The sequence below is a fragment of the Lissotriton vulgaris genome, chromosome 1_1 (genome assembly GCF_964263255.1).
Source record: "Lissotriton vulgaris chromosome 1_1, aLisVul1.2, whole genome shotgun sequence".
Taxonomy (NCBI): Eukaryota; Metazoa; Chordata; class Amphibia; order Caudata; family Salamandridae; genus Lissotriton; species Lissotriton vulgaris.
In genome coordinates this window covers 344,451,876-344,479,107 of record NC_141685.1, presented here as the reverse complement: position 1 = coordinate 344,479,107, position 27,232 = coordinate 344,451,876, and the positions used below count along the sequence as shown (strand labels likewise).

The 27,232-nt window shown below is 46.3% G+C and overlaps 1 protein-coding gene across 1 annotated transcript in view; it reads right to left on the bottom strand.

Moving 5' to 3' along the window:
* LOC147747153 (sodium/glucose cotransporter 4-like) overlaps window positions 1-27,232 on the bottom strand; it is a 782,848-nt gene that overhangs the window by 240,384 nt on the left and 515,232 nt on the right. Inside the window, exon 9 of the mRNA XM_086952400.1 lies at window positions 3,712-3,819. Coding sequence (XP_086808526.1) covers window positions 3,712-3,819 — 108 coding nt within the window. The remainder of the gene's footprint in view (window positions 1-3,711; window positions 3,820-27,232) is intronic.

Sequence of the window (27,232 nt, the reverse complement as noted above, 5' to 3'; positions counted from 1 at the left end):
CCCAACATCCAGGGCAACACCCCAACCACTGTAGTATGATTCCAGAGGTCAGAGACAAAGGGTGTGGGGAAATACTGCCGCCTCTGACAGGCTCAAGGAGCCCATCGTGGCAGTGGTAGGACACTAATCCCTACAATGGAGGCGATGAATGCGCAGGCACCTCCATGGGGATAAGGATGTTGTTTTCCCACAGCCTTTTCATGGCAGTCACACCGCCAAGAAGAGTTTGTTGGAAAGGGACTTTAAGGGCCCCAAGCAGTTTTCCTGCTCCCTGTGGGCCACTGCTAAGTGGCCAGGGGGGCACATGTGGTGCCCTCCCATAAATCAATACACAGTGTGCCAGACACCACATGGTGTTTGGCACAAGGTACATGGAAGTTTGAAAACATACTTTTTTCTATTGCGGCTTATGCTGCAGCCCTTTTCTGTGCCACAGCACAAGTCACAGTAGAAAGAGGCATGTGTCCTACCACCTACACAGTGGTCTTCTCAAAATACGGCAGGTGGGATCGCAGACTACTTATCGGGCTGCCTCGGTCCTGCTGTAATGGTGGTCAGGCACAATCGTAATGAGGCCCTAAGAGTGTCATAAGCTAGAATGTGCATCTTTTGGAGCATTACTACCTGAGCTCCTTTGACATATAAACATATAAAAGTGTGTTTCTATTCATGGGGTAGTTTAGGCCCTATTCCTTTAATGTGACAGTAAAGTTCATTGGAAAAGCTACCATTGCTTCTAGTTAGAAGCTGTTATGCATCTCTAACATATTATTTCCACCCTCTGTAATCTCTAACATGAATTGATGGAACTGTCAAGAATGCATACACTCGAGCCAATCCTACTTCAACTTCCACAGTGACCCTATCCAGATTTTCAACCATTTGTATTCCCAATCATTGTCTACCTGGTATAGTAATTTTATGAACATAAGAAAATTTAAACTAACATTCATAACCAGCAACTTTCTAAACAAAAGATAATAATCAAGCAAGGCTAACACAACCATCAAAAAGCTGTAGAACATGTGTAAAGCAAGTGGGAAATAACACACCCATTATGTTCTGGTGGCTAGCTTCATGGATGACCAAGGTTTTTAGTGCCCCAGGATCAGAGACAAATCTGCCTCCGCTTCCTTGTCTGGTTTGTATGCATTGCTGCTACCAAAATTAGAAATTCTTGTGAACAGTTAGCATTAGAGGTGCCTGACCACTTTAGAGTTTGCATGCCACGCAAAGGAACATAGGTGTCAGCACCTCATCTTCACAGGTTCAATAGTGTTTGCTCTGCAGTCAGGGTAATTGTGAGTTCAGGTCATTTTTTATTCTGTCCTCTCCATGATATTCACACTTGCATAGAATCTGTTTTGACCACAGGCATTGATTTGCTAATTTCAGAGATTTCCTTTTTACTCGGGTGGTTGCTGATATCTGGAATCAGATTATTCTTCATTTGATGTGCTTCATCAACATTAATCATCTCTATGATCAAATTGGTAGGCATTGTATAAGTGTGCAAAGAAAATCCTGGACAAACATTTCAAGTTTATTGTGCTGGATCTCATCAGGGATTCCCCTAAAGCAAAGTTAACTTCACATTGACCTATTTTGCCCATCATCTATTTTGTCCAGAAGATCTTGCTGTTGCTTTTCAAGTTCCACAATCCTGGTCTCTTGTTCATTTTATACTGTTTAGATCTGAAGATTTACTTAATTTTGTGAATTCCTGATGCAGAGATCCTATTTATTTCTGGAGTTCCTGTACTAAAAAGTGCATATTACCCATTGAAGCCAGTCCTTCCATGTCACCTGATGTCACCAATTTGAACTCCTCTGTTTCTATCTGTTGGGCTCCACCTATTTTGGGCATAGATTTTGATATGACTGTTGTGTCCCTTATGTTGAGAGGTTTTGTTGCTTTAGACTGAATGACAACATGTTAAAAGTGCCTCTCCAGTGGGTTTATTCCAAGACCCACAATTCATCTAAAGGTCTTATGATTTATTTCTCCCCAGGGGTGCTCGCTTCATCCAGTCAATGTACTAATGGCCACATGCATCAACATTTGGATTTGTGATTCCTAAATAGCGATTATTAAGGAATCGCTATATGGGAATCACACATTCTTATGCATGTAGTAATCGCAAAATATATTGCCATTCCTTAACATTATCTATTTGCGATTTTCAAATTGCGAATCGCTATTAGGTAATGATACTCCATTCATTTCTATGGGCCTACAGCCCCATGGGAATGAATGGCAATGCATTCGCAAATTACGATCTCCAAATTGGAAATCACATATTGCAAATGCAATTCCAAGGGTGCCAGGGGGCCTAAGGCCCCTCTGCTGCACCCCTCCAAAAAGGTAAGTGTGCACATGTGGCACACACACATGCCATAAGGGCATATGTGTGTGTCACTTGTCACTTTGAAAAGAATGTACAAATTACCATCAACTTGAAGTTGATGGTAATTAGCATTTCCTAAATGCACAGTTTGTATTTAGGAAAGGCTTGATGCATCGCCTTCAGGGAATCGCAAATTGCGATTCGCTAAATGCATTTGTAATTTAGGTAATTGCAAAAAAATTGTGATTACCTAATTTGCGAATGAAAATGGGTTCATGCATCTGAAAAGGGCTTTTTCCATTCACAAATGGGCCGATTCTGCAAATCGTCCATTTGCGAATGGCACAAACTTGATGCATGTGGCCCTTACTGTCTTATATGGAGAGAGTATCATGGAGTATTCGCCTCAATCCACAATCTCATGAGGAGACAATAGATAATATCATTTGACTTTCTAAATCTGTTCAAAAAGTGGATCACATGCCCTGTCAATGTAATCTATTTTACTTCATACATTTTAAATTTAATGGGACTTATCACCTCTTCCTACTTGGGATGGTCCTTATGTATCACTTCCCTATGTCTGAAGTTAGTGCTGAGGATTTTTTCATGGTCCCAACTCCCCACTGTTATTCCTGAGAGAAGCAGGTTTTCCATTTCTGACCTAGTGCCCCATGCCTACCTTATTCAGAGTGTCTGTTGCCTTCATTTCATCACTCCAGGTCAGAATTATAAGACAGTAGCTGTGAGCATTTCCAACCCCTGCCAGATGTCTTTGTCTGTCCTTAGGAGTCATGTGTATGGGCCAACTGTTTCAGCTTTGCTTTGTGTTATGTTTTAGAATCAAGGCTGTGGAGTGGGAGGGGGGATGGCAATGCCAGAGAGGTCCATGATGGATGACCGTTGCACATCCTTGTTATCATTCAGTGTTCAAAATATAGCACTTTGCTTCCTTTCCTCATTTCTTTACCAAGCTTGTGTTGCTAGGTTAGTAAGTCATCCACCCAGAAAACCTGCATGGGGGCTGAGAAAGAGACATCTACATGAGTCCATATTGTAGTCACACCCCCTATTGCTTCCTTAGGGTTTACAAATGGTTCACTGTTCTTACCCTAGAAGGTGAGATTAAGTCCCATAAATTAATTTCTCCAAATGCTCTTTTATCACTTCCTCCTTCCAGCAAATATTGGACCAAACATTCTTACAGACTTTTTCAGATACCGGGACACATCAGTAAGATATTTTCACCCATATTCAAATATTTTAAATGGTAGTAATTATGTCTTTCTTTAAATGTCTAATGCATTCCTACAAATCATAGACAGGCAAAGTGCACATGATAGAGATTGTAGATGACTCTCACCTTGAGGAAGCAATTCCATTATGAGTTTAGGATAAGCAATGTTGCTACAGCCCACTTTAGTTCCACAAACATTGTAACAGATGTCTGGATCCACACAGGCAACTTCATCTGGCAACAAATATTATAATTGATTAAATGAAAGTGGAAAGTGCCCACATTTTATTTTCAAACGAAACAGACAATATATTTCTGATTTAATTGCTTAGAAATGGGAAAAGAACATTACTTCTAAAGGTCAAGGGCAGGAATAATACATTGTATACTATGATTAACTTTGAAAAAAATTCAAACTATTGACAGAGATATTGTGTAATCATGATGACTTCTTTCAGAACAAAGCTAGTTACCAAAGAGACCTGTGACATCATCAGTGACATCAAAAAGTCTGTCAATATCTATAGTAATTGTAAACTAAATGTATAATCATGCACCCCTGCTATAAGCATTACAACATCATATGATTTCTAATTTGTGTGTGGGCCCAAATATTTAACCTTTTGCCCTCTATTTTCTACAATGAATTGAATGTAACTTTCCTGGTAAAGGCTTAGAACTATTTGAAGGCTGGAAAAGAGCATTGATGTAATTATGTAAAGCACGTATACATACTATCTAGCGATTTCTGCGTAATCCTAGCTAATCTTCTCTTCAATTATCATTGGGCTGGATGGTTTTCAAGTGGTTTGTGTGGCAGAAGCACCTCCTCTACGAGACGAGCAGCAGCCAGCCCAACCAATTTAGAATTTCCTGCTTGTTCAATGGCAATCTTTCATCCAAAGTGCTTCCGCAACAAGGCCAGGTCCCATTCATAAACTCAGACAATGTAGGACAGCACTCAATGCCATGATGTATTGGTAGATCAGTCTACAGTGTTTGGTATTATGTCAAAATACCAACTACAGAAATGTTGATTATTTAAATGTAATTTTTTCAGCATGACTTTTCTATTGTTGATTTTTTGACATACTGCCAAAAACGGTGGAGTAATCTACATTGGTGTTGGTAGTGTGAATAAAGAATTGGAATATTCAACTTCTGGAGTGCCGCATAATTTCTTTGGTGTTAAAATATATATATACATACACATATATATATATATCTATATATATATATCTATATATATATATATATTACCTACTGGCGGTCGCCAGTAGGTAGCTATAGTTAGGATTTTTTTCAAAGTTAAATCTCAAAATTCTATTTGGAATAACTTTGGCGCCGGTTGACGAATCTGCCTGAACATTTCCTCAAAATGGCCTCGCGGCGCCCCGGTCCTTCCCTGAAAGTTTGGGGTGGATTTGTCAAGCGGGGGCCGGGATAAAAGGGGGGTCCCAAAACGTGTTTTCCCCATGTTAATTTCCATAGGGCGGTTGACCTCACTTTTAGCCCGAACGACTGAATGGATTTCCACCAAACTTGGCAAAATTGTAGGGACTGGTAGCCCGATGTGAAATTTGCTATGTCTCAAGATATGTGCTCCAGTGGATTTTGAGTAATTTAGGTTCAAAAAAATATATATATCTATGGCAGCGCCCCGGTACGCGCACCGGGCGTGCTACGCGACTTGCGCATGGAAAGCTGATTGGCTCTCGGGTGTCGGTAAACATTCCAAACGTTCCGGAGCGGCCGCCATCTTGTGTCTCGGTAGGATCGAGACACAAGAGGTGGCCAAAACAAAGGGGGAAAAGACCATTAGGGGGCAGAGTAGACCCCCCTAATCCCCTAGGTTTCATGTGGGGGATATAAAAGGGCCCCGCGGGGCAAAAAAAAAAAAAATTCGATTTGCACGGGGGGAGCGCCTGGTACGCGCACCGGGGAGCGCACCGGGGAGAAAAGAGAATGGCAGAGTTTAAAAATTTAAGTCATTTTATATAAATGAGAGGTAGTTCTGAAAAGAACTGTTTTTTTTTCTTTTTGTTGTTTTCTTTTTTTTTAACATTTTTTACTTTTTATGGCTTTTCTGAACAGCTTTATATCTTTTTTGTATTTTCTTGGGGGAGCAACAAAAAACAGGGAATTGTAAATGGCTCAACTTTATTAGGGTTTTTTCGGGCACTTATGGTTCTCCCCAGCACTGATGATAAGTTTAACACTTCGCTCACCATAGCAAATTAACTTACCACAATTTCTGCACATGATTTTAACCCTTTCGATGCTGATGACGAGCTGGGCTCGTCATGGTGCACGGTGGTCGTGTACTGATGACGAGCCCAGCTCGTCATGAGCCCCACCCTCGAGGGAAGCGCTGGCGCTCCCCCCGAGGTTCTCTGATCTTCGTTGTTTTGCTCGGGGCAGCAGCGGAAGCCGCCCCCCCCCCCCTGGGAATCCCTGATGACGTCAGCGCGCACAGCGCGCGCTGACATCATCAGGGATTCCCTGCGCTCGGGAAGCCATTTGCTTCCTGCGCGCCAAGGAGAAAGGTGAGTTTCTGGTGTCCGGCGGGGGTTTGGGGCCGCAAAGAGGCATCAGGGGAGAGGAAAGAGATTTTCCTTTCCCCTGAAGTCTCTTTGCAGGGCATTTCTGCCTCACGATCGCGCACAGCGTCGCGATCGTGCGGCGGAAATGCCCCCACTAGCACCAGGGATTGAACATTTAGCTTTTCGGAAGCGACCCCTTGGGCAAGGGTCGCTTCCAGGTGGGCAGCCATTTTCTTGCTGATTTTCTGCCCCCCCTGGGGGCAAATCGGCCCGTTATTTCGGCCGTTTTGCCCCCAGGGGGGGCAGAAATAAACCACTGGCACCAGGGATTATATGTTTTGGCAATGTTTGTTTTTGGAAGCGACCCCTTGGGTAAGGGTCGCTTCCTGGGGGCCTTTATTTTGGCGTTCATTTTCTGTCCCCCCTGGGGGCAAATCGGCCCGTTTTTTTAGCCGTTTTGCCCCCAGAAAATGCCCACTAGCACCAGGGATCCAGAAATTAGCTTTTAGGAAGCGACCCCTTGGGCAAGGGTCGCTTCCAGGTGGGCTGTGATAATCTTTTTGTTTTTCTGCCCCCCCCGGGGGGCAAATCGGCCCGTTTTTTTAGTTGCTTTGCCCCCAGGTGGGGGCAGAAATTCCCCACTGGCACCAGGGATCTGTTTTGGGGCAATGTATATGTTTTGGAAGCGACCCCTTGGGCAAGGGTCTCTTCCTGGTGGCAAGTAATTGTTTTTGAATTTCTGCCCCCCCTTGGGGCAAATCGGAGTGGTGTTTGCCTGGCGGTGTGTGTAGTGGTGCTTGGCTGGATAGTGTGCGTGGAGTGGTACTTGGCTGTCTGTGCACGGAGTGCTGCTTGGCTGGCGGTGTGTGTGGAGTGGCGCATGGCTGGATGGTGTGCGTGGAGTGGTACTTGGCTGTCTGTGCACGGAGTGGTGCTTTGCTTGTGGTGTGCGTGGAGTTGCGCTTTGCTTACGGTGTGCGTGGAGTGGTGCTTGGCTTGCGGTGTGCGTGGAGTGGTGCTTGGCTTGCGGTGTGCGTGGAGTGGCACTTGGCTTGCGGTGTGCGTGGAGTGGCGCTTGGCTTGCGGTGTGCGTGGAGTGGTGCTTGGCTTGCGGTGTGCGTGGAGTGGTGCTTGGCTTGCGGTGTGCATGGAGTGGCGCTTGGCTTGCGGTGTGTTGCTTGGCTGGCGGTGTGTGTGGAGTGGCGCATGGCTGGATGGTGTGCGTGGAGTAGTACTTGGCTGTCTGTGCACGGAGTGGTGCTTGGCTGGCGGTGAGTGTGGAGTGGCGCTTGGCTGGATGGTGTGCGTGGAGTGGCGCTTGGCTGGATGGTGTGCGTGGAGTGGCGCTTGGCTGGATGGTGTGCGTGGAGTGGTGCTTGGCTGGATGGTGTGCGTGGAGTGGTGCTTGGCTTGCGGTGTGCGTGGAGTGGTGCTTGGCTTGCGGTGTGCGTGGAGTGGTGCTTGGCTTGCGGTGTGCGTGGAGTGGTGCTTGGCTTGCGGTGTGCGTGGAGTTGTGCTTGGCTTGCGGTGTGCGTGGAGTGGCGCTTGGCTTGCGGTGTGCGTGGAGTGGTGCTTGGCTTGCGGTGTGTGTGGAGTGGCGCATGGCTGGATGGTGTGCTTGGAGTAGTACTTGGGTGTCTGTGCACGGAGTGGTGCTTGGCTTGCGGTGTGCGTGGAGTGGTGCTTGGCTTGCGGTGTGCGTGGAGTGGTGCTTGGCTTGCGGTGTGCGTGGAGTGGTGCTTGGCTTGCGGTGTGCGTGGAGTGGCGCTTGGCTTGCGGTGTGCGTGGAGTGGTGCTTGGCTTGCGTTGTGCGTGGAGTGGTGCTTGGCTTGCGGTGTGCATGGAGTGGCGCTTGGCTTGCGGTGTGCGTGGAGTGGCGCCTGGCTTGCGGTGTGGTGCATGGCTGGCGGTGTGTGTGGAGTGGCGCATGGCTGGATGGTGTGCGTGGAGTAGTACTTGGCTGTCTGTGCACGGAGTGGTGCTTGGCTGGCGGTGTGTGTGGAGTGGCGCTTGGCTGGATGGTGTGCGTGGAGTGGCGCTTGGCTGGATGGTGTGCGTGGAGTGGTGCTTGGCTTGCGGTGTGCGTGGAGTGGCGCTTGGCTTGCGGTGTTCGTGGAGTGGCGCTTGGCTTGCGGTGCGTGTGGAGTGGCGCTTGGCTGGATGGTGTGCGTGGAGTGGTACTTGGCTGTCTGTGCATGGAGAGGTACTTGGTTGTCTGTGCATGGAGTGGTGCTTGGCTGGCGGTGTGTGTGGAGTGGTGTTTGGCTGGCGGTGTGTGTGGAGTGGCTCTTGGCTGGATGGTGTGCGTGGAGTGGGTCGTGGCTGTCTGTGCACGGAGTGCTGCTTGGCTGGCTGTTTGTGCACGGAGTGCTGCTTGTCTGGCGGTGTGTGTGGAGTGGTGCTTGGCTGGCGGTGTGCGTGGAGTGGTGCTTGGCTTGCGGTGTGGTGCTTGGCTGGCGGTGTGTGTGGAGTGGCGCATGGCTGAATGGTGTGCATGGAGTGGTACTTGGCTGTCTGTGCATGGAGTACTGCTTGGCTGGCGGTGTGTGTGGAGTGGCGCATGGCTGGATGGTGTGCTTGGAGTAGTACTTGGCTGTCTGTGCACGGAGGGGTGCTTGGCTGGCGGTGTGTGTGGAGTGGCGCTTGGCTGGATGGTGTGCGTGGAGTGGCGCTTGGCTTGCGGTGTGCGTGGAGAGGCGCTTGGCTTGCGGTGTGCGTGGAGTGGTGTGTGGCTGGCGGTGTGTGTGGAGTGGTACTTGGCTGTCTGTGCACGGAGTCGTGCTTGGCTGGCGGTGTGTGTGGAGTGGTTCTTGGCTGTCGGTGTGCGCTGAGTGGTGTTTGGCTGGCAGTGTGCATGGTCTGTCGCTTGGATGGTGGTGTGGGTGGACTGGCGCTCGGCTGGCCGTGTGTGAGTACCTACTTTCTGTTGGTCACTACACACACTGCTAGTTGAGTGACACTCTACTCAGTCCATCATTTTGTGTAGTTGCTGTGGCAGATATTTGGGTGTGTGAAAGTGATGGGCCCTTGAATGGCGCTGTCTGCTGGTGTGAGTGTTGTAATGTGATGGGTCTGCGGCTGGTGGTGTGAATGTTTTGTATGTGTCACACGTACGAAAGGTGTATGAATGTCCTTACTGCCCCCGTGTGATGGGGGTACTGGTAGGAGCAGAAGACCGACTGGCACCAAAGGGGTTAGGCAGTAAAATAAATTCAAAAAATTAACTAGTGTCTTGATGTTAAACCTCATCTAATCCCAATTGGTCTTTGCCCTATTTGATGGCCCCTCTGTGCAAATGTAAATTTGGGGGGCAAATTTGTGTGTGTTTTTTTCAATTGTTATATTGTTTTGAAATGTGGTAGTAATTTTTTTATCTTCTCCATTTTTGCCTTGTTCCAGGCTTTTGCTGTTTGGATTGTTGTAGGTTGCGGGTCCGTCACTGTTGGTTTTGCAGCTTGTGTAGTTGCTTGTACTTGGTAAGTGAATGTATTTTGTACTACTTTCCCTTGATGTGTGTCTTTTTGAAAAAGGTTGTACTTATATCAGTTTGTGTGGCTCTGTTTCTTTTTTTCTTCAGCATTAGTGTTTGATGTGCACTTTGATTTCTAATTTGTTTTTTTTTTCTTTTCTTTCTAGTGGGATATCATTTCTTTTTGCTGTGTCTCAGCAGAGTAGGTGCTGGTGAGTGTAGCTGTATTTGGTAAGAGTGAAATTGTTTTGGATTGTATTGATCTTTGTGTGAAAGCCTTACCTTGTTTACTCCTTACTTTGCACAGTGTAGGTTGTTGTTCACTTGTGTGTGCTGTCTTTCTTTGTAAGGATAATGGCTAGTCGCAGGATTACTGCTCAGCAGGTTCTTAGTTTGCTTTTTGAGTCTTCCTCTGACCAAGGTTCAGAGACTGACTCTGATTCGGATTTGGAGGTTGGTGGAGAAGATTCAGGCAGTGAGTTTTCTCTTTGCCTGGATTCATCATCATCGGATGAAGAATCTTCTTCTAGTGCTGATGAAGTGTCTATGGTAGCGGAGGACATTGTTGCGCCGGTAGTGGACCAAGAGGCAGCTGTGCTACTTCCTAGGGCTGCAAGGTATCCTTTCTTTTTACGTCGGCATGAGGCAGGTGGGCTGCAGCCTGCGCCCAAAAGGCTTCACATTGCTGTGGTGCGCCAAGCGGCATCTGGTGCTGTTAGGCCTCCTATTGTTGTAGAGCGGCAAGGTGCATCAGGGTCTGATTTGTTTTCTGGTGGTGTAGTGCAGTAAGAAGCTTCTCAGGCTGCTGGGCTTCCCATTGGTGAAGTGCTGCAAGAGGCTTCTGGGGCTGTTCGGCTTCCCATTGTTGTAGAGCAGCAAGATGCATCTGGACCTGCTTTGTTTCCCGGTGGTGTAGTGCAGCAAGAGCCTTCTGGGGATGCTATGTTTTCTGTTGGTGATGTGCAGCCAGAAGTATCTGTGGATGTTAGGCTTCCCGTACGTGTACAGCAACAAGTGGCTTCTGGTCTGCAGGCTGAGGTGGCTGCTCCCCCCGTTCATGGGGATGGCCTCTGGGTTCCCCCTGGCATGGTGCAGCCGGCATTGCCAGAGTTCACTGGTGTTCCTGGGTGTAGAGTGAATACTGAGAATTTTCAGCCAATACATTTTTTTCAGTTGTTTATGGACGATGTGTTTTTGCAAGAGATTGTTGATCAAACCAATTTGTATGCGGAACAGTTTTTGAGGGACAACAGTGCCAGTCTTAAGCCCCATTCTAGAGCTACTCTGTGGACTCCTACAAATGTTGAAGAGATGAAGAAGTTTTTGGGATTAACTTTTTTGATGGGCTTGATGACAACAGCTATATATCCAGCAGTCATCCTGAATTTCCCTGGGTGTCTACTTTTCAAAAACAAAAGGTAGTCTCTTTGCCCAAAAAGTGCACAATTTCATTGGAAAATTGAGTTGTGACCACGTTGCGTTTTTCACTGTTTCCTGTCGCAGCCACTATGCCTACCCACGCAAGTGAGATACCATTTTTCTTGGGAGACCTGGGGGAACGCAGGGTGGGTGGAAATTTGTTGATCCACGCAGATTCCGGAACTTTCCACCACAGAAATGTGAGGAAAATGTGTTTTTTTTCCAATTTCTTAGCTTTGCAAGGGATTCTGGGTAAGAGAACCTGGGGGTAGGCAGTCGAGTCACCCCATCCTTGATGACAACAGCTATATATCCAGCAGTCATCCTGAATTTCCCTGGGTGTCTACTTTTCAAAAACAAAAGGTAGTCTCTTTGCCCAAAAAGGGCACGATTTCACTGCAAAATTGAGTTGTGACCACGTTGCGTTTTGCGCTGTTTCCTGTCGCAGGCACTATTCAGACCCAGGCAAGTGAGGTAGCATTTTTTTCAGGAGACCTGGGAGAACGCTGGGTGGGTGGAAATCTGTTGATCCACACAGATTCCAGAACTTTCCACCACGGAAATGTGAGGAAAATGTTTTTTTTTTTCAAATTTCTCAACTTTACAAGGGATTCTGGGTAATGGAACCTGGAGGTAGGCAGACGAGTCACCCCATCCTGAATTTCCCTGGGTGTCTACTTTTCAAAAATATATAGGTTTGCTAGGTTTCCCTAGGTGCCGGCAGAGCTAGGGTTCAAAAACAAAAGGTAGTCTCTTTGCCCAAAAAGGGCACGATTTCACTGCAAAATTGAGTTGTGACCACGTTGCGTTTTGCGCTGTTTCCTGTCGCAGGCAATATTCAGACCCAGGCAAGTGAGGTAGCATTTTTTTCTGGAGACCTGGGGGAACACTGGGTGGGTGGAAATCTGTTGATCCACACAGATTCCAGAACTTTCCACCACGGAAATGTGAGGAAAATGTGTTTTTTTTTCAAATTTCTCAACTTTACAAGGGATTCTGGGTAACGGAACCTGGAGGTAGGCAGACGAGTCACCCCATCCTGAATTTCCCCGGGTGTCTACTTTTCAAAAATGTATAGGTTTGCTAGGTTTCCCTAGGTGCTGGCAGAGCTAGAGCTCAAAAACAAAAGGTAGTCTCTTCCTCCAAAAAGCGCAAGATTTCACTGTGAAATTGAGGTGCAACGACGTTGCGTTTTGCGCCGTTTCATGTCACAGCCACTATGCCTAACAATGCAAGTGACATACCATTTTTTTCGGGGGACCTGGGAGAACGCTGGGTGGGTAGAAATTTGTTGATCCACGCTGATTCCAGAACTTTCCACCACAGAAATGTGAGGAAAATGTGTTTTTTTTGTCATATTTTTAGCTTTGCAAGGGATTCTGGGTAACAAAACCAGGGGGTAGGCAGACGAGTCATCCCATCCTGAATTTCCCTGGGTGTCTAGTTTTCAAAAATGTATAGGTTTGCTAGGTTTCCCTAGGTGCTGGCAGAGCTAGGACTCAAAAACTAAAGGTAGTCTCTTTGTCCAAAAAGCACAAGATTTCACTGGGAAATTGAGGTGCAACCACGTTGCGTTTTGCGCTGTTTCGTGTCGCAGCCACTATGCCTACCCACGCAAGTGAGGTATCATTTTTCTCAGGAGACCTGGGGGAACGCTGGGTGGGTAGAAATTTGTTGATCCACGCAGATTCCAGAACTTTCCACCACAGAAATGTGAGGAAAATGTGTTTTTTTTGTCATAATTTTAGCTTTGCAAGGGATTCTGGGTAACAAAACCTGGGGGTAGGCAGACGAGTCACCCCATCTTGAATTCCCCTGGGTGTCTAGTTTTCAAAAATGTATAGGTTTGCTAGGTTTCCCTATGTGCTGGCAGAGCTAGGACTCAAAAACAAAAGGTAGTCTCTTTGTCCAAAAAGCACAAGATTTCACTGGGAAATTGAAGTGCAACCACATTGCATTTTGAGCTGTTTCGTGTCGCAGCCACTATGCCTACCCACGCAAGTGAGGTACCATTTTTCTTGGGAGACCTGGGGGAACGCTGGGTGGGTGGAAGTTTGTTGATCCATGCAAATTCCGGAACTTTACACTACAGAAATGTGAGGAAAATGTGTTTTTTTTGTCAAATTCTAAACTTTGCAAGGGATTCTGGGTAACAAAGCCTGGTGGTAGGCAGTCGAGTCACCCCATCCTGAATTCCCCAGGGTGTCTACTTTCCAAAAATGTATAGGTTTGCTAGGTTTCCCTGGGTGCCGGCAGAGCTAGGGTGCAAAAACTACAGGTAGGCACTTTGCCATAAAAGGGTCAATTTATAACTGCAAAATTGAGGTGTGACCACGTTGCATTTTGCGCCGTTTCCTATCGCAGGCACAAGGCCGACCCACACAAGTGAGGTACCGTTTTTATCGGGAGACTTCGGGTAATTCAGATTTGTAAATCAACTGTTATTACCAAATGAGCTTTCTAGCATTTCTCCCTTTCAATGACAGACATTGTGTAAAAAAAAAATGTTTTTGAAAAATGACCAATAATTCTCAAGCTAGTATGGGTATTCCCAATTTTGAAAATGTGCAATTATATACTGTTTCTGAACTCTATATTTTGTACCCAATTCAGAAATACATAGGTGTCTTTCATACAGATTTTTCCATGTATACATTTTCTAAGACAAAGTGCTCTATACCCAGTAAAAGAAAAAAAAACATTGCAAGTTGCTGCTCAGTTTTTGGATCTGGGTTCGTTGGGTTCTTGGTGAAACTACAAGTCTTATATATCCCCGCAACCAGGAAGGTCTAACGGATGTAACAGTATATTGCTTTCCAAGAGCTGTCAAGATTAGAAAAAGTTATAGGTGAAAACGTTGAGACAAAAGACTGTTTTTTTCAACAAATTTTCTATTATTCCAAGATTTAACTGTTAGTTTCGATAAAGAATCCTTCATGGATTTAGACAAATCACCCCTTTCTGAATTCAGAATTTTGTTTACTTTTCGAAAATGTACAGCTTTCTAGGATCCATTATTGCTTTCAAACTCTTTTCTACCATTAATTGGAAGGAGGTGGAAAGCTCTAAAAATAGCAAAAATAGGCTTTGTCCCAGAAAAATGCCAAAACTGTGTAAAACATGTTGGTTCCCTGACAAAAGACTGTCATTCCCTGAAAGCTGAGAAAACGGAGATTTCAGCCCCACAAACTCTTTTTTGATACCATTTCAGGGCAGCCCGTTTTTCCCATTTTTCTGAAAAAAACAAAAAAATCACTATATTTTGGTTAATTTCTGGGACCCCTCCAAGGGAATCCACAAACCCTGGGCGCCTTTGGAATCCACATGATGTTGGAAGAAAAGGACGCAAATTTGGCGTGGATAGCTTATGTGGTCAAAAAGTTACAGGGGCCTAAGCGCGCACTACCCCAAATAGCCAAAAAAGGGCTCAGCACAGGAGGGGAAAAGGCCCAGCAGCAAAGGGGTTAAAATCGTTAAATTTGGGTTGTATGATAGGCATTGTCTCTGTTGCCTCTGAACCCGATGGAGTTGGTTCTTTTGATGTTGAGGGTCTAGATGATGATGGGGGTAGCTTACTGCAGAGGTCCCTTACCTCTGCAGCAGAATAGTTGATTGGGTGCCAACGGATCATGTGCCGAATCATGGGATGATTCCCGAAGGAATATTTTTTGTTAGGGTTCCCCCTGGACAGCTCAGCATCACAAATCAAACAAGTCACCTTCACAGTGTTGACTTTGTAGAACTGCCATACGAAGTGCTCTTTTGGTTTGTAGGGCTGATGAACTTCTTGCAGGAACTGCCTTGAGCGTTCCTCCTCTTCCTCCTCCTCCTCCTCTTCTTCTTGGCCACCAATGTGATCTTCTGGTGGTCTTTTTGATGGTGGTGGTGGGGCAGATGCTCCAGCTGCTGCTGCTACTGTAGCCATTTTTAAGTAGAATATATTAGAGACAGATCTCCGAACAGGTCTTCCTCAGTCAAAGGACAAAGTCAGAATAAAGAAAAAAGGAGGGGGCTTTCATCATTTGGAAAAAAAACTGTTCTGGACCAATGAGAAGTGTTATTTTCAAGTCACATGACCAGGGCATTCATCATTTGGAGACCAAAAGTGTTGTGAACCAATGAAAAGTGTTATTTTCAAGTCACATGAGCAGGGCTTTCATCATTTTGAAACCAAAAGTGTTGTGAACCAATGAAAAGTGTTATTTTCAGGTCACATGACCCGACGCGCTTACGCTACGCGACCCGGGGGGCGCGTAGCGTAAGCGCGTCGGAACGTTTTGCGATCGTATGCGCATGCGTGCTTCCGGGTGCGCTTACACTGTGCGTCATATGATGCATCACGCGGCTAAATGATACGTCACAATGTTGTTTTCGTTCGCGGCAATAGCGCTAATGGGACGCTCACCGGTACGCGCCCCGGGGCGCGCCATAGCATTTACAGGAATTAGCATTTAAAAAACCTTTGAAATTCACTGAAAAAACCATTGGTTTCACACCAGTTATAGTTAGGAATTAGCATTTAAAAAACCTAGTAAATTCACTGAAAAAACCATAAGTTTCACACCAGTTATAGTTAGCTGGAAATTTTACTGACATAAAACCATTGAAATTCCACGTTATAGTTAGTTGGACTCACTATACCTTGCGCGCCTGCAATGCACTGCTGATGACGTCACAGATTACATCACTCATGACATGGTCAGTGACATCACTCATGACATCACTGATTAGCGGATAACGTTTATATATGTTATTATCCTTCTGGGACCACCTGAGCAGCCATCTTGTTTCTCAGGAGAAGTGAGGGCAGGGTTGAGACCCCCTGACCCCCTAGCTCTTCTCAAGGGGTCCCAGAAGGACCACCAAGTGCCCCCTTTTTTTTTTTTTTAAATCGCGGGGTACCCGCACGGTACGCGTACCCTACGCGTACGGTGTGCGTACCCCGTGATTTTTTTTTTTGCCCTTGGGGGTCCTTTTGGGACCCCCTGAGAAGGGCTAGAGGGTTGGGCGGTCTCTACACTGCCCCCTTTTCGTGTCTTCCACTCTTGTTTTGGGCTCTCTTGTGCCTCAGTTCTCCTGAAAAACAAGATGGTGGTCAACACTTCCTGGTTTGGACAATTTGGAATGTTGACAGTCGACTGCCAGCCAATCAGAAACTCGCTCGCGCATGTAAGGGTATGCGCACGTACGCGTACGGTACGCGTACCATACGCGTACGGTGCGCGTACGGTGAGCGCATATAGATATATAATTTGATCAAATTCAATTTTCTCAACAACTACTGGAGGGATTTTCACCAAATATAGAAAAGGCACTACTGCATACCTGTCCCTACCATTTTGCCAAGTTTTTTGTAATTCCGTTCAGCCGGTTGGGCTGTAGCGGTGTCTAAAGGTCCCATGGAAAATGCCATTTGAAAAATTTCGAATTCAATTTTCTCAAGAACTACTGGAGGGATTTTCACCAAACATAGCAAAGGCACATCTGCATACCAGGCCCTACCATTTTGCCAAGTTTGGTGTAATTCCATTCAGCCATTCAGGCTGTAGCCGTGTCTAAAGGTCCCTATGGAAATTAACATGGGGAAAACACGTTTAGGAACCTGCCTTTCGACCCCCACTTGACGAATCCCCACGAAACTTTCAGGGAAGGAGTGGAGTGGATCTGGCCAAGATTCTGGAAAATTACACACAGATTCCTCAATCTGCGCCAAAGTTATTCCCAATAGAATGTTGAGTGCATATAGAAAAATATAGAAAAGGCACTACTGCATACCTGTCCCTACCATTTTGCCAAGTTTGGTGTAACTCGGTTCAGCCGTTTGGGCTGTAGCCGTGTCTAAAGGTCCCATAGAAAATGCCATTTGAAAAATTTCAAATTCAATTTTCTCAAGAACTACTGGATGGATTTACACCAAACATACAAAAGGCACTGCTGCATACCAGTCCCTACCATTTTGCCAAATCTGGTATAATTCCGTTCAGCCGTTCAAGCTGTAGCCTTGTCAGAATGTCCCTATGGAAATTAACATGGGGAAAACACGTTTTGGGACTCCCCTTTTTTATCGGCCCCCGCTTGACGAATCCCCCCGAAACTTTCAGGGAAGGAGCGGAGCGCAGCTAGGCAAATTTAAGGAAAATTACAGGCACATCCCTCAATCGGCGCCAAAGGTATTCCCAATAGAATGTTCTGAATTTCCTATGGTAACTAGGTCCTAACTATATATACCTACTGGCGACCGCCAGTAGGTAATATATATATATATATATATATATATATATATATATATATATATATATATATATATATATATTTATTCACTGAAAAAAACATAGGTCTCAAGCAGGTTATAGTTAGGAATTGGCATTTAAAAAACCCTAGAAATTCACTGAAAAAACCATAGGTTTTAGGGGTGTTATAGTTAGCTGGACACTTCACTCATACAAACCAATTGAAATTCCTCTGTTATAGTTAGTTGTACTAACTGTAACTCTCGCACCCGCAATCCACTGGTGATGATGTCACATATTGCATCATTCATGACATGGTCAGTGACATCACTGGTGACATCACTGATGACATATCAAATGACATCACTGATGACATCACTGATGACATCATCCAGTGAATGTGGTTTGGTTCCATATTTAAATTTGTATTTTATATATATAAATCTGCATTGAAGCATGTGTGAATGTATAAGTGTTTGGATGGACGATGTAGTAGCAGTGTGATTGACAGTTTACTTGACTAATTTATAGTGTCTCACTAAAAATATTGAATAGTGACTAAACTGTGTGAATATCTAAATTATTTTCTCAGTTGTATAAAGTGCTGAACCATTTGGCTACTCGCTACGTGAAAATCTATATTAGTTATTGATTAGTTACCTGATTATTTGTATGGGAGAGTAAATCTGTGGGTGGTTCGATGGGAGGTGTGTGACTGCCCAAAGATGTGTCAATAGTGGATTCAGTAGATATATGATGTTAAGAGTACATGTTTTAATAGTTGTTTGGGTGACTGAATATATATATGGATGTGCTGATGAGCAAATATATCTCTCAATGGTACATGTCCAACAAACTAGAATAATAAAAGGTAGTGTATGTGTCATTTGTTGTGTATAAATAAGTATACATAAGACTCAGTCATTGCATGAGTGACTGTATGGATAACTGTATACTTGTAATACTGATGTTTTTATAGCACACCAAGTATGAGTTACTAACTATATGAATAAATGAAGTGGTGTTTGTGTAAGTGTGTAGATGAGTAAATATAAGTATGATCCATTGTTTGCATAAGTGAGTAGGATGACTGTATACGTAAATAGGATGGGTGCTGGTGCGTAATGTCAATATAGGAGTATAAGTATATTTGATAGTGTTCTATTGATCATTGGCAGCATGTATGAGTGAATCTATAGGTAATTGATTAGATGTTTGTGTAGATTTAGGGATCACTGAGTGGGATTTGATATACTTGTATTGGTGTGTCAATGGATTCAAATATGGTACTCTGTATTTTACAGTGAGTGATGAAAGATTATAGTAGTGTATGATGAGGTGTATCTGATTGTCATGTGGATGATGTCATCAGTGATGTCATTTCAGATGTCATCATTGATGTCATCAGTGATGTCACTGACCATGTCATGAATGATGTAATATGTGACATCATCACCAGTGGATTGCGGGCGTGAGAGTTACAGTTAGTACAACTAACTATAACAGAGGAATTTCAATGGTTTTTTATTAGTGAAATGTCCAGCTAACTAGAACACCCCTAAAACCTATGGTTTTTTCAGTGAATTTCTAAGGTTTTTTAAATGCTAACTCCTAACTAACAGGACAGAGTGCTCGTGTCCTGAGGCGGAAAGCCGGGACGTGTGAGTGTGTGTGTGGTTTTATATTTTATGTTACTTTAATTCACGCCGTTCTGAATATTTGGGACTCACCTCGCCGATAATTTTAGTTCTGAACTGCACTCCCGTGCTGACAAGGGACTGCTTAATAATTGGCCCAACTACTCTCCTTGCTCTGTCGTTTGCCCATTGCAGCTGATTAGGAGCTGCCTGGGTGACAGCCTTTTAGCCAGCCCCATCTTGGGTGAGGAGCAGGCGAGCGGTCCAGTGCTCCGCCCCTCCCGCCCTCGCTGGTACAAAAGCCCACAGCCCTCCCGTACACCGATTGACAGAGTGCTCGTGTCCTGAGGCGGAAAGCCGGGACGTGTGAATGTGTGTGTGGTTTTATATTTTATGTTACTTTAATTCACGGCATTCTGAATATTTGGGACTCACCTCGCCGATAATTTTAATTCTGAACTGCACTCCTGTGCTGACAAGGGACTGCTTAACAATTGGCCCAACTACTCTCCTTGCTCAGTCGTTGGCCCATTGCAGCCGATTAGGCGCTGCCTGGGTGACAGCCTTTTAGCCACCGCCATCTTGGGTGAGGAGTAAGCGAGCGGTCCAGTGCTCCGCCCCTCCCGCCCTCACTGGTACAAAAGCCCACAGCCCTCCCGTGCACCGATTAACAGAGTGCTCGTGTCCTGAGGCGGAAAGCCGGGACGTGAGTGTGTGTGTGGTTTTATATTTTATGTTACTTTAATTCACGGCGTTCTGAATATTTGGGACTCACTTCGTCGATAATTTTAATTCTGAACTGCACTCCCGTGCTGACAAGGGACTGCTTAACAATTGGCCCAACTACTCTCCTTGTTCTGTCGTTGGCCCATTGCAGCCGATTAGGCGCTGCCTGGGTGACAGCCTTTTAGCTACCGCCATCTTGGGTGAGGACCAGGCGAGCGGTCCAGTGCTCCGCCTCTCCAGCCCTCGCTGGTACAAAATGGCCGCCCGCCCAGGGAGCGCAGCGGACGGGCGCAGCGGGCGCACCGAAGTCGTGCCAAAGGCAAGCCCGTCTGCGCCCATCCGCACCCAGACGGGCCCCGAGGCCAGCCATGCTGCCGGTCAGACCCCTTACTCCCATGAGGAGTTGTTGAACATTAACAAGGGTCAGGGTCACTTGTCTGGGGTAACATATAACCGAGCCCAGAGATTGGGGATTTTAGCTAACTGCACCTCCCTCTCTGAAACTACTACACGATAAATCTAGGCCTTACTAGTCACACAGAGCCTGGCTCCCATTCCCATTCTATGTCCATATTCTACCTAAACACCCGCTCCATGGTGAAACACAAGATGGACCTTTTTCTCCTATTGGATAGGGATAAACCTGACATCTTCCTACTTACTGAGACTTGGCTGACCCAAGATTCTGCCCCAGATATAATAGCGGCACTGCCACCAAATTATTGCATTATCCATGCTGATCGTGGGTCAGGTAAACCTGGCGGGGGAGTGGCGGCTATTTTTCGCCATGACCTGGAAGTCACCGCCTTGACTAGTCTGAACCTCCCAGACACTGAAAATCTGGTTCTAAAAATTGATACCTCCTACACAACAGTGGCCTGCGTCCTTTTGTACAGACCCCCTAACAATATGCCTGTCTTCCCCCTCAGCGCTAATCTGGCTATTGACCATGCCAGGATTCTTCTGGTAGGGGACTTCGATTACTGGTTTATTGACCCTTTGGAAGGCCCTCAGTCATGTGAACTCACCGAGCTCCTCACAAATTTAAATTTTGAACAACAAGTGCTTTCACCAACCCATTGTAAAGGCCATACCTTGGATCAGGTCTGGTCTAATTCTCTCTTAGTTACAACCCCGGTAACTACCCCATGTTTATGGTCTGACCATTTTCTTCTTAAATTTAATCTCGTTTATTCCACTAAAAGGATAACCGCCACAGCAGCGGGTGGACGAGCCAGGAAATGGAACTCCCTAGACAGGTCTGAATTTTTACAAACACTTGCAAATTCCATTCCATCCCATCACCCTGATATTAATACATCAGAAAACAACCTCTCTTGCTGGCTGCAAACAGCTAGTGATGTCCACGCCCCATACAAGAAGGTTAAATTGGCCCGGTGCGCAGACGCCCAAAAATGGTTTTCACCGGATCTTAAAGCAAAGAAATTGGCCCTGCGCCAACTAGAGCGCCATTGGCGTCGCAATTACGCCCCTCACTCTAAATCTCGCTACATCATGGCTAGGAAGGAATATATGAAATCTATCCTCTCCACGAAGGCTGCTTACTTTTCTTCTCGCATTATAAACTCAACTAATAAATCAAAGGACATTTTCTCCATTCTCAATGAGTTAACGAATCTTGACAACGCCCGTCCAAGCTTACCTCCGACCCAGACTCTCTGCGATTCACTGAACGTCTTCTTTATAGAGAAAATTGCGGCCATTAAAGCCAGTATTCCACAAACCATAAACTCTACCCTTTCTGAAACCACAAGTCCTAACACTACTGGCTCACTTAGTAGCTTCACTCCCATTACCTCAGACCAATTTCAGGAATTACAGGTGAGGCTAAACTCAGGCGCTCCATCGGACAGATGCCCACCCTACATCTTGAAAGACTGCCTCTCAGTTATTCCGGTCCCTGCCTGCACCCTCCTAAACAATTCATTAGCCTCCGGACAAGTTCCCCTTGCATTTAAGGAAGCAACAGTAATACCACTCTTAAAGAAACCTGGGGCAGACCCCACCTGCAAGGCAAACTATCGCCCAATTTCCCTTCTCCCCTTTTTAGCAAAGGTGTTGGAGGCTCATGTTGCCAAATGCCTGCCCAACTTCATGGAGGTATCAAACTGCCTCGAACCACATCAGGCGGGCTTTCGTCCGGCCCATTCAACAGAGGCGGTGGTAGTTTCAGTAATGGATACTCTGCGGGACTGTGCCGACAAACGTCTTCCACTGGCCTTAGTGCTTCTGGACCTGTCGGCCGCGTTTGACACGGTCGATCACACTATCTTAATTGACCGTGTCACCCGGGCCGGCATCCGGGGCACGGCAGCCTGTTGGCTGAAGTCCTTTCTAGAAGACTGTTCTCAGGCAGTTCGTCTGGGTGACTTAGTTGGCACCAAGCAGGTCATTACGTGCGGTGTACCTCAGGGCTCTTCCCTGTCACCCCACTTGTTCAATCTCTACATCTCCCCCCTAATCCAGGCCCTCAGAGACAAACAGGTGACGGTGCTCAACTATGCGGACGACCTGCAGCTACTCTTTACAATCGACAACTCAGAAACGTCCATTTCCATCTTTCAGTCAACAATGAGGTTCATCCAAGCTTGGATGAACCAAAATCATTTGAAGCTGAACCCAGGAAAAACCGAGTTGGTTCTGACAGGGGACAGTGTTAAACACTGGGGCTCACATTACTGGCCGACTGACATGGGTCAGGCCCCTATCCCTTCCTTTTCGGCAAAAAACGCTTGGTGTCACATTGAATAGCGACCTCTCACTCAAAACACAAGTGGGTCAGGTGGTCTCCAAGTGTCTCTTCCAACTTAGGAAAATTCGGAAGGTCCGTCGCCTCTTGACCCTGGAAGCCTTGACACAGGTGGTGATCGCTACTGTGATCTCCCACCTTGACTACGCAAACTCGATCTATCTAGGCCTCCCTCAGTATCTTCTGAAACGCCTTCAGATGGTGCAAAACCATGCAGCCAGACTGATTTTGAGCCAGCCCAGATGTCAACCAGCCACCCCCGTTTTGAAGATACTTCACTGGCTCCCTGTGGCCCAGCGCTGCACCTTCAAAGTTGGCTGTATGATCTTTAAATCGCTTCATTGCAAAAGTCCTAAATTTATTACGAAACTTATCATGAAGCATGCCCCGTCCCGAAATCTACGCTCGGCTCAACAATGTCTCTTACAGATACCATCTTTTAAATGCAAACGCTCGGGTGGTTGCAGATTCGGCACTCTGCCCCCCCCCCCGCCTGTGGAATGCCTTTCCTCTTGAGATCCGGCTATGCCCGGACATCATGTCATTTAGGAAATCCTTAAAGACCTGGCTCTACCAACAAGCATACCACTAACTCTGCAGGATTCAAACTCTGACTTCGTCCTCTGTCTTCAACAGCGCCAGGAAACCAATCGGTGTCAATGCGCTTAATAAATCATTGTTAACATAACACAACATAACTATAACCTGCTTGAAACCTATGGTTTTTTTCTGTGAATTTCAATGGTTTTTTAAATGATAATTCCTAACTATAACCTGCTTGAAAGGGAAACCTATGTTTTTTTCTGTGAATTTTGAAAGATTTATTCAATAACAATTTTTAAATCTATTAATTGTTATATTTATTTCTTTGATACTGATTTACACATTTATTTTAAATATATTTATTTTTTAGATATCTTATTTTTAAGATTACATTACACATTTTTAATATATATAGTTTTTTAAATGTACTGAATATATCTTTCGTGGAGAAGTGTGGCTCAATGCTTAGAGCGGCAGACCTTGATGCAGAACGCTGGCCAGGGACCAGGGTTCGATTCCCGCCTCGGCGGGTTTCGGGCTTAAATTCCTCTGACCGGATATTCTCGCCTCAGTGCCGATTCTAAGCATGGGTCCCACGCTTCAACTCTGGGCAATAGCTTGCTTAGTCTCCACAAAGGCCCCCTGATACACAAGGGATGCCTGGTTTCACCATTGGATGCCCAGGAGTGGACACCCCACAAGGAAAAGCCAGGAGGGGTTCCCTTGTGGTAGGAGTACAAGCGCCGGGATGCCTCCGGGTCACTGTTCGCGCTATACAAATACACCACATTTACACACATTTACATTTTCATAAATATTTTTATATTTTCTGTTTTCTTTTTTTTACAATTTTTTGAGCAGTGCCACACCCAAAGCGCACCTCTCTCAATTGCTGCACAGAACGTAGCCACCATTTTACAAGTGGTCTGTAGGATGCGCGTAGGGTGTGCGATGGGTACATATTTTCATGCGCGATTGCTATTTGACCAGTACGTGACTTCAAGCGCATACGCAACATATACATATCACATCACACCGCGCTTGTGCGTTTCCGCATGAGTTATGTACGTGTTTAACGCAGTGAGCGGCGACTTCCGTGAAATTTTTCGATATAAAATATATATATATATATGGAACCGGCACTGAGGAAGGCCAATTAAGGCTGAAACGCGTCTGCCGAAAGCGTTTCATGGATTGCTGTTGCCATGCGCAAGAATCATTCAATAAAGTTACCTGGAGTATCCCTAAGCTGTGTCACGCTTTCTGTCCAGTGTGGGAGGAAGTTTGGGTGTGCATATTCGACCAGCAAGCAGTCGCTGGCTTTGTGACACGCCCTTTCGTTCAGGCGCAGCGTGGAGAGACTGCAACAACTTGGGAAAGCATAAAAGTGCAAACACGCTGCCCCCCCCGCAGACTCAAGTTCCATTAGGACGATATCTACATCCTGCAGTGGGGAGAAAGGAGGCAAATCATTGCCTGAAAACGGGATCGGCTAAGTGACTTTGGACTCTCTGGGCACCTGAGCTGGTATGGGGATCCTTTGCCAATATCAATTGAGGCATCACTTGGTGTTTGTCTGCCTTAATCACTGAATAGGCAGCCGCTTAGGACTTGCACCTGCCTGGTATGGGTCAGCGCGAACTTTGAGCACACCCTATAATTGGAGGAGGGGCTATATAACACCTGACTGGGAGCGGTCACTCACACATCTACATTTCATGAGACCCCCAGGGAGAATGCTGCACCCGTGGAACCGGCACTGAGGAAGGCCAATTAAGGCTGAAACGCGCCTGCCGAAAGCATTTCATGGATTGCTGTTGCCATGCGCAAGAATCATTCAATAAAGTTACCTGGAGTATCCCGAAGCTGTGTCACACTTTCTGTCCAGTGTGGGAGGAAGTTTTGGTCTGCATATTCGACCAGCAAGCTGTTGCTGGCTTTGTGACACGCCCTTTCGTTCAGGCGCAGCGTGGAGAGACTGCAACAACTTGGGAAAGCATAAAAGTGCAAACACGCTGCCTCCCCCCCACCCCGGCAGACTCAAGTTCCATTAGGACGATATCTACATCCTGTAGTGGGGAGAAAGGAGGCAAATCATTGCCTGAAAACGGGATCGGCTAAGTGACTTTGGACTCTCCGGGCACCTGAGCTGGTATGGGGATCCTTTGCCAATATCAATTGGGGCATCACTTGGTGTTTGTCTGCCTTAATCACTGAATAGGCAGCCGCTAAGGACTTCAATAACCAGCATGCACCTGCCTGGTATGGGTCAGCGCGAACTTTGAGCACACCCTATAATTGGAGGAGGGGCTATATAACACCTGACTGGGAGCGGTCACTCACACATTTACATTTCATGAGACCCCCAGGGAGAATGCTGCACCAATGGAACCGGCACTGAGGAAGGCCAATTAAGGCTGAAACGCGTCTGCCGAAAGCGTTTCATGGATTGCTGTTGCCATGCGCAAGAATCATTCAATAAAGTTACCTGGAGTATCCCGAAGCTGTGTCACGCTTTCTGTCCAGTGTGGGAGGAAGTTTTGGTGTGCATATTCGACCAGCAAGCAGTCGCTGGCTTTGTGACACGCCCTTTCGTTCAGGCGCAGCGTGGAGAGACTGCAACAACTTGGGAAAGCATAAAAGTGCAAACACGCTGCCCCCCCCGCAGACTCAAGTTCCATTAGGACGATATCTACATCCAGCAGTAGGGAGAAAGGAGGCAAATCATTGCCTAAAAACGGGATCGGCTAAGTGACTTTGGACTCTCTGGGCACCTGAGCTGTTATGGGGATCCTTTGCCAATATCAACTGGGGCATCACTTGGTGTTTGTCTGCCTTAATCACTGAATAGGCAGCCGCTAAGGACTTCAATAACCAGCATGCACCTGCCTGGTATGGGTCAGCGCGAACTTTGAGCACACCCTATATATAATTGGAGGAGGGGCTATATAACACCTGACTGGGAGCGGTCACTCACACATCTACATTTCATGAGACCCCAAGGGAGAATGCTGCACCCGTGGAACCGGCACTGAGGGAGGCCAATTAAGGCTGAAAGGCGTCTGCCGAAAGCGTTTCATGGATTGCTGTTGCCATGCGCAAGAATCATTCAATAAAGTTACCTGGAGTATCCCGAAGCTGTGTCACGCTTTCTGTCCAGTGTGGGAGGAAGTTTTGGTGTGCATATATATATATATATATATATGCAAGCTCCAGGATGTGTCCATCAGTTTAGGTTTGCACTCGACCAACAGCAACAGAGAGTTGGACTCTCTTTAAGGTACAGGCGGTTGCCGCTTGAATCACTCCGTGCAGGTGTGCCTGACGCGTTTCGAAAGCTCCTCAGCTTTCTCTTCAGAGGCTTTCACGGAGATTCGCGCTCCCAATTTCAACAATGCACGCCCTCCAATAGGATGATGATGTTGGCTGAGCATTGTGGGAGCGGTAGTTCTTATGGATGCAGATATGGACTCAGGCAGGGGGTACCGTCTTGATTCCCTGCTGTTACCCCACATGTTCGATGAGGTGTCTCCTCCTTGAGTGGTCCCCTTCTTTCGGGGAGGTGCAGAACCCCGTGGCAGGACGGCCGTGTAAATATGCAAGCTCCAGGATGTGTCCATCAGTTTAGGTTTGCACTCGACCAACAGCAACAGAGAGTTGGACTCTCTTTAAGGTACAGGCGGTTGCCGCTTGAATCACTCCGTGCAGGTGTGCCTGACGCGTTTCGAAAGCTCCTCATCTTTCTCTTCAGAGGCTTTCACGGAGATTCGCGCTCCTAATTTCAACAATGCACGCCCTCCAATAGGATGATGATGTTGGCTGAGCATTGTGGGAGCGGTAGTTCTTATGGATGCAGATATGGACTCAGGCAGGGGGTACCGTCTTGATTCCCTGCTGTTACCCCACATGTTCGATGAGGTGTCTCCTCCTCGAGTGGTCCCCTTCTTTCGGGGAGGTGCAGAACCCCGCGGCAGGACGGCCGCGTAAATATGCAAGCTCCAGGATGTGTCCATCAGTTTAGGTTTGCACTCGACCAACAGCAACAGAGAGTTGGACTCTCTTTAAGGTACAGGCGGTTGCCGCTTGAATCACTCCGTGCAGGTGTGCCTGACGCGTTTCGAAAGCTCCTCAGCTTTCTCTTCAGAGGCTTTCACGGAGATTCGCGCTCCCAATTTCAACAATGCACGCCCTCCAATAGGATGATGATGTTGGCTGAGCATTGTGGGAGCGGTAGTTCTTATGGATGCAGATATGGACTCAGGCAGGGGGTACCGTCTTGATTCCCTGCTGTTACCCCACATGTTCGATGA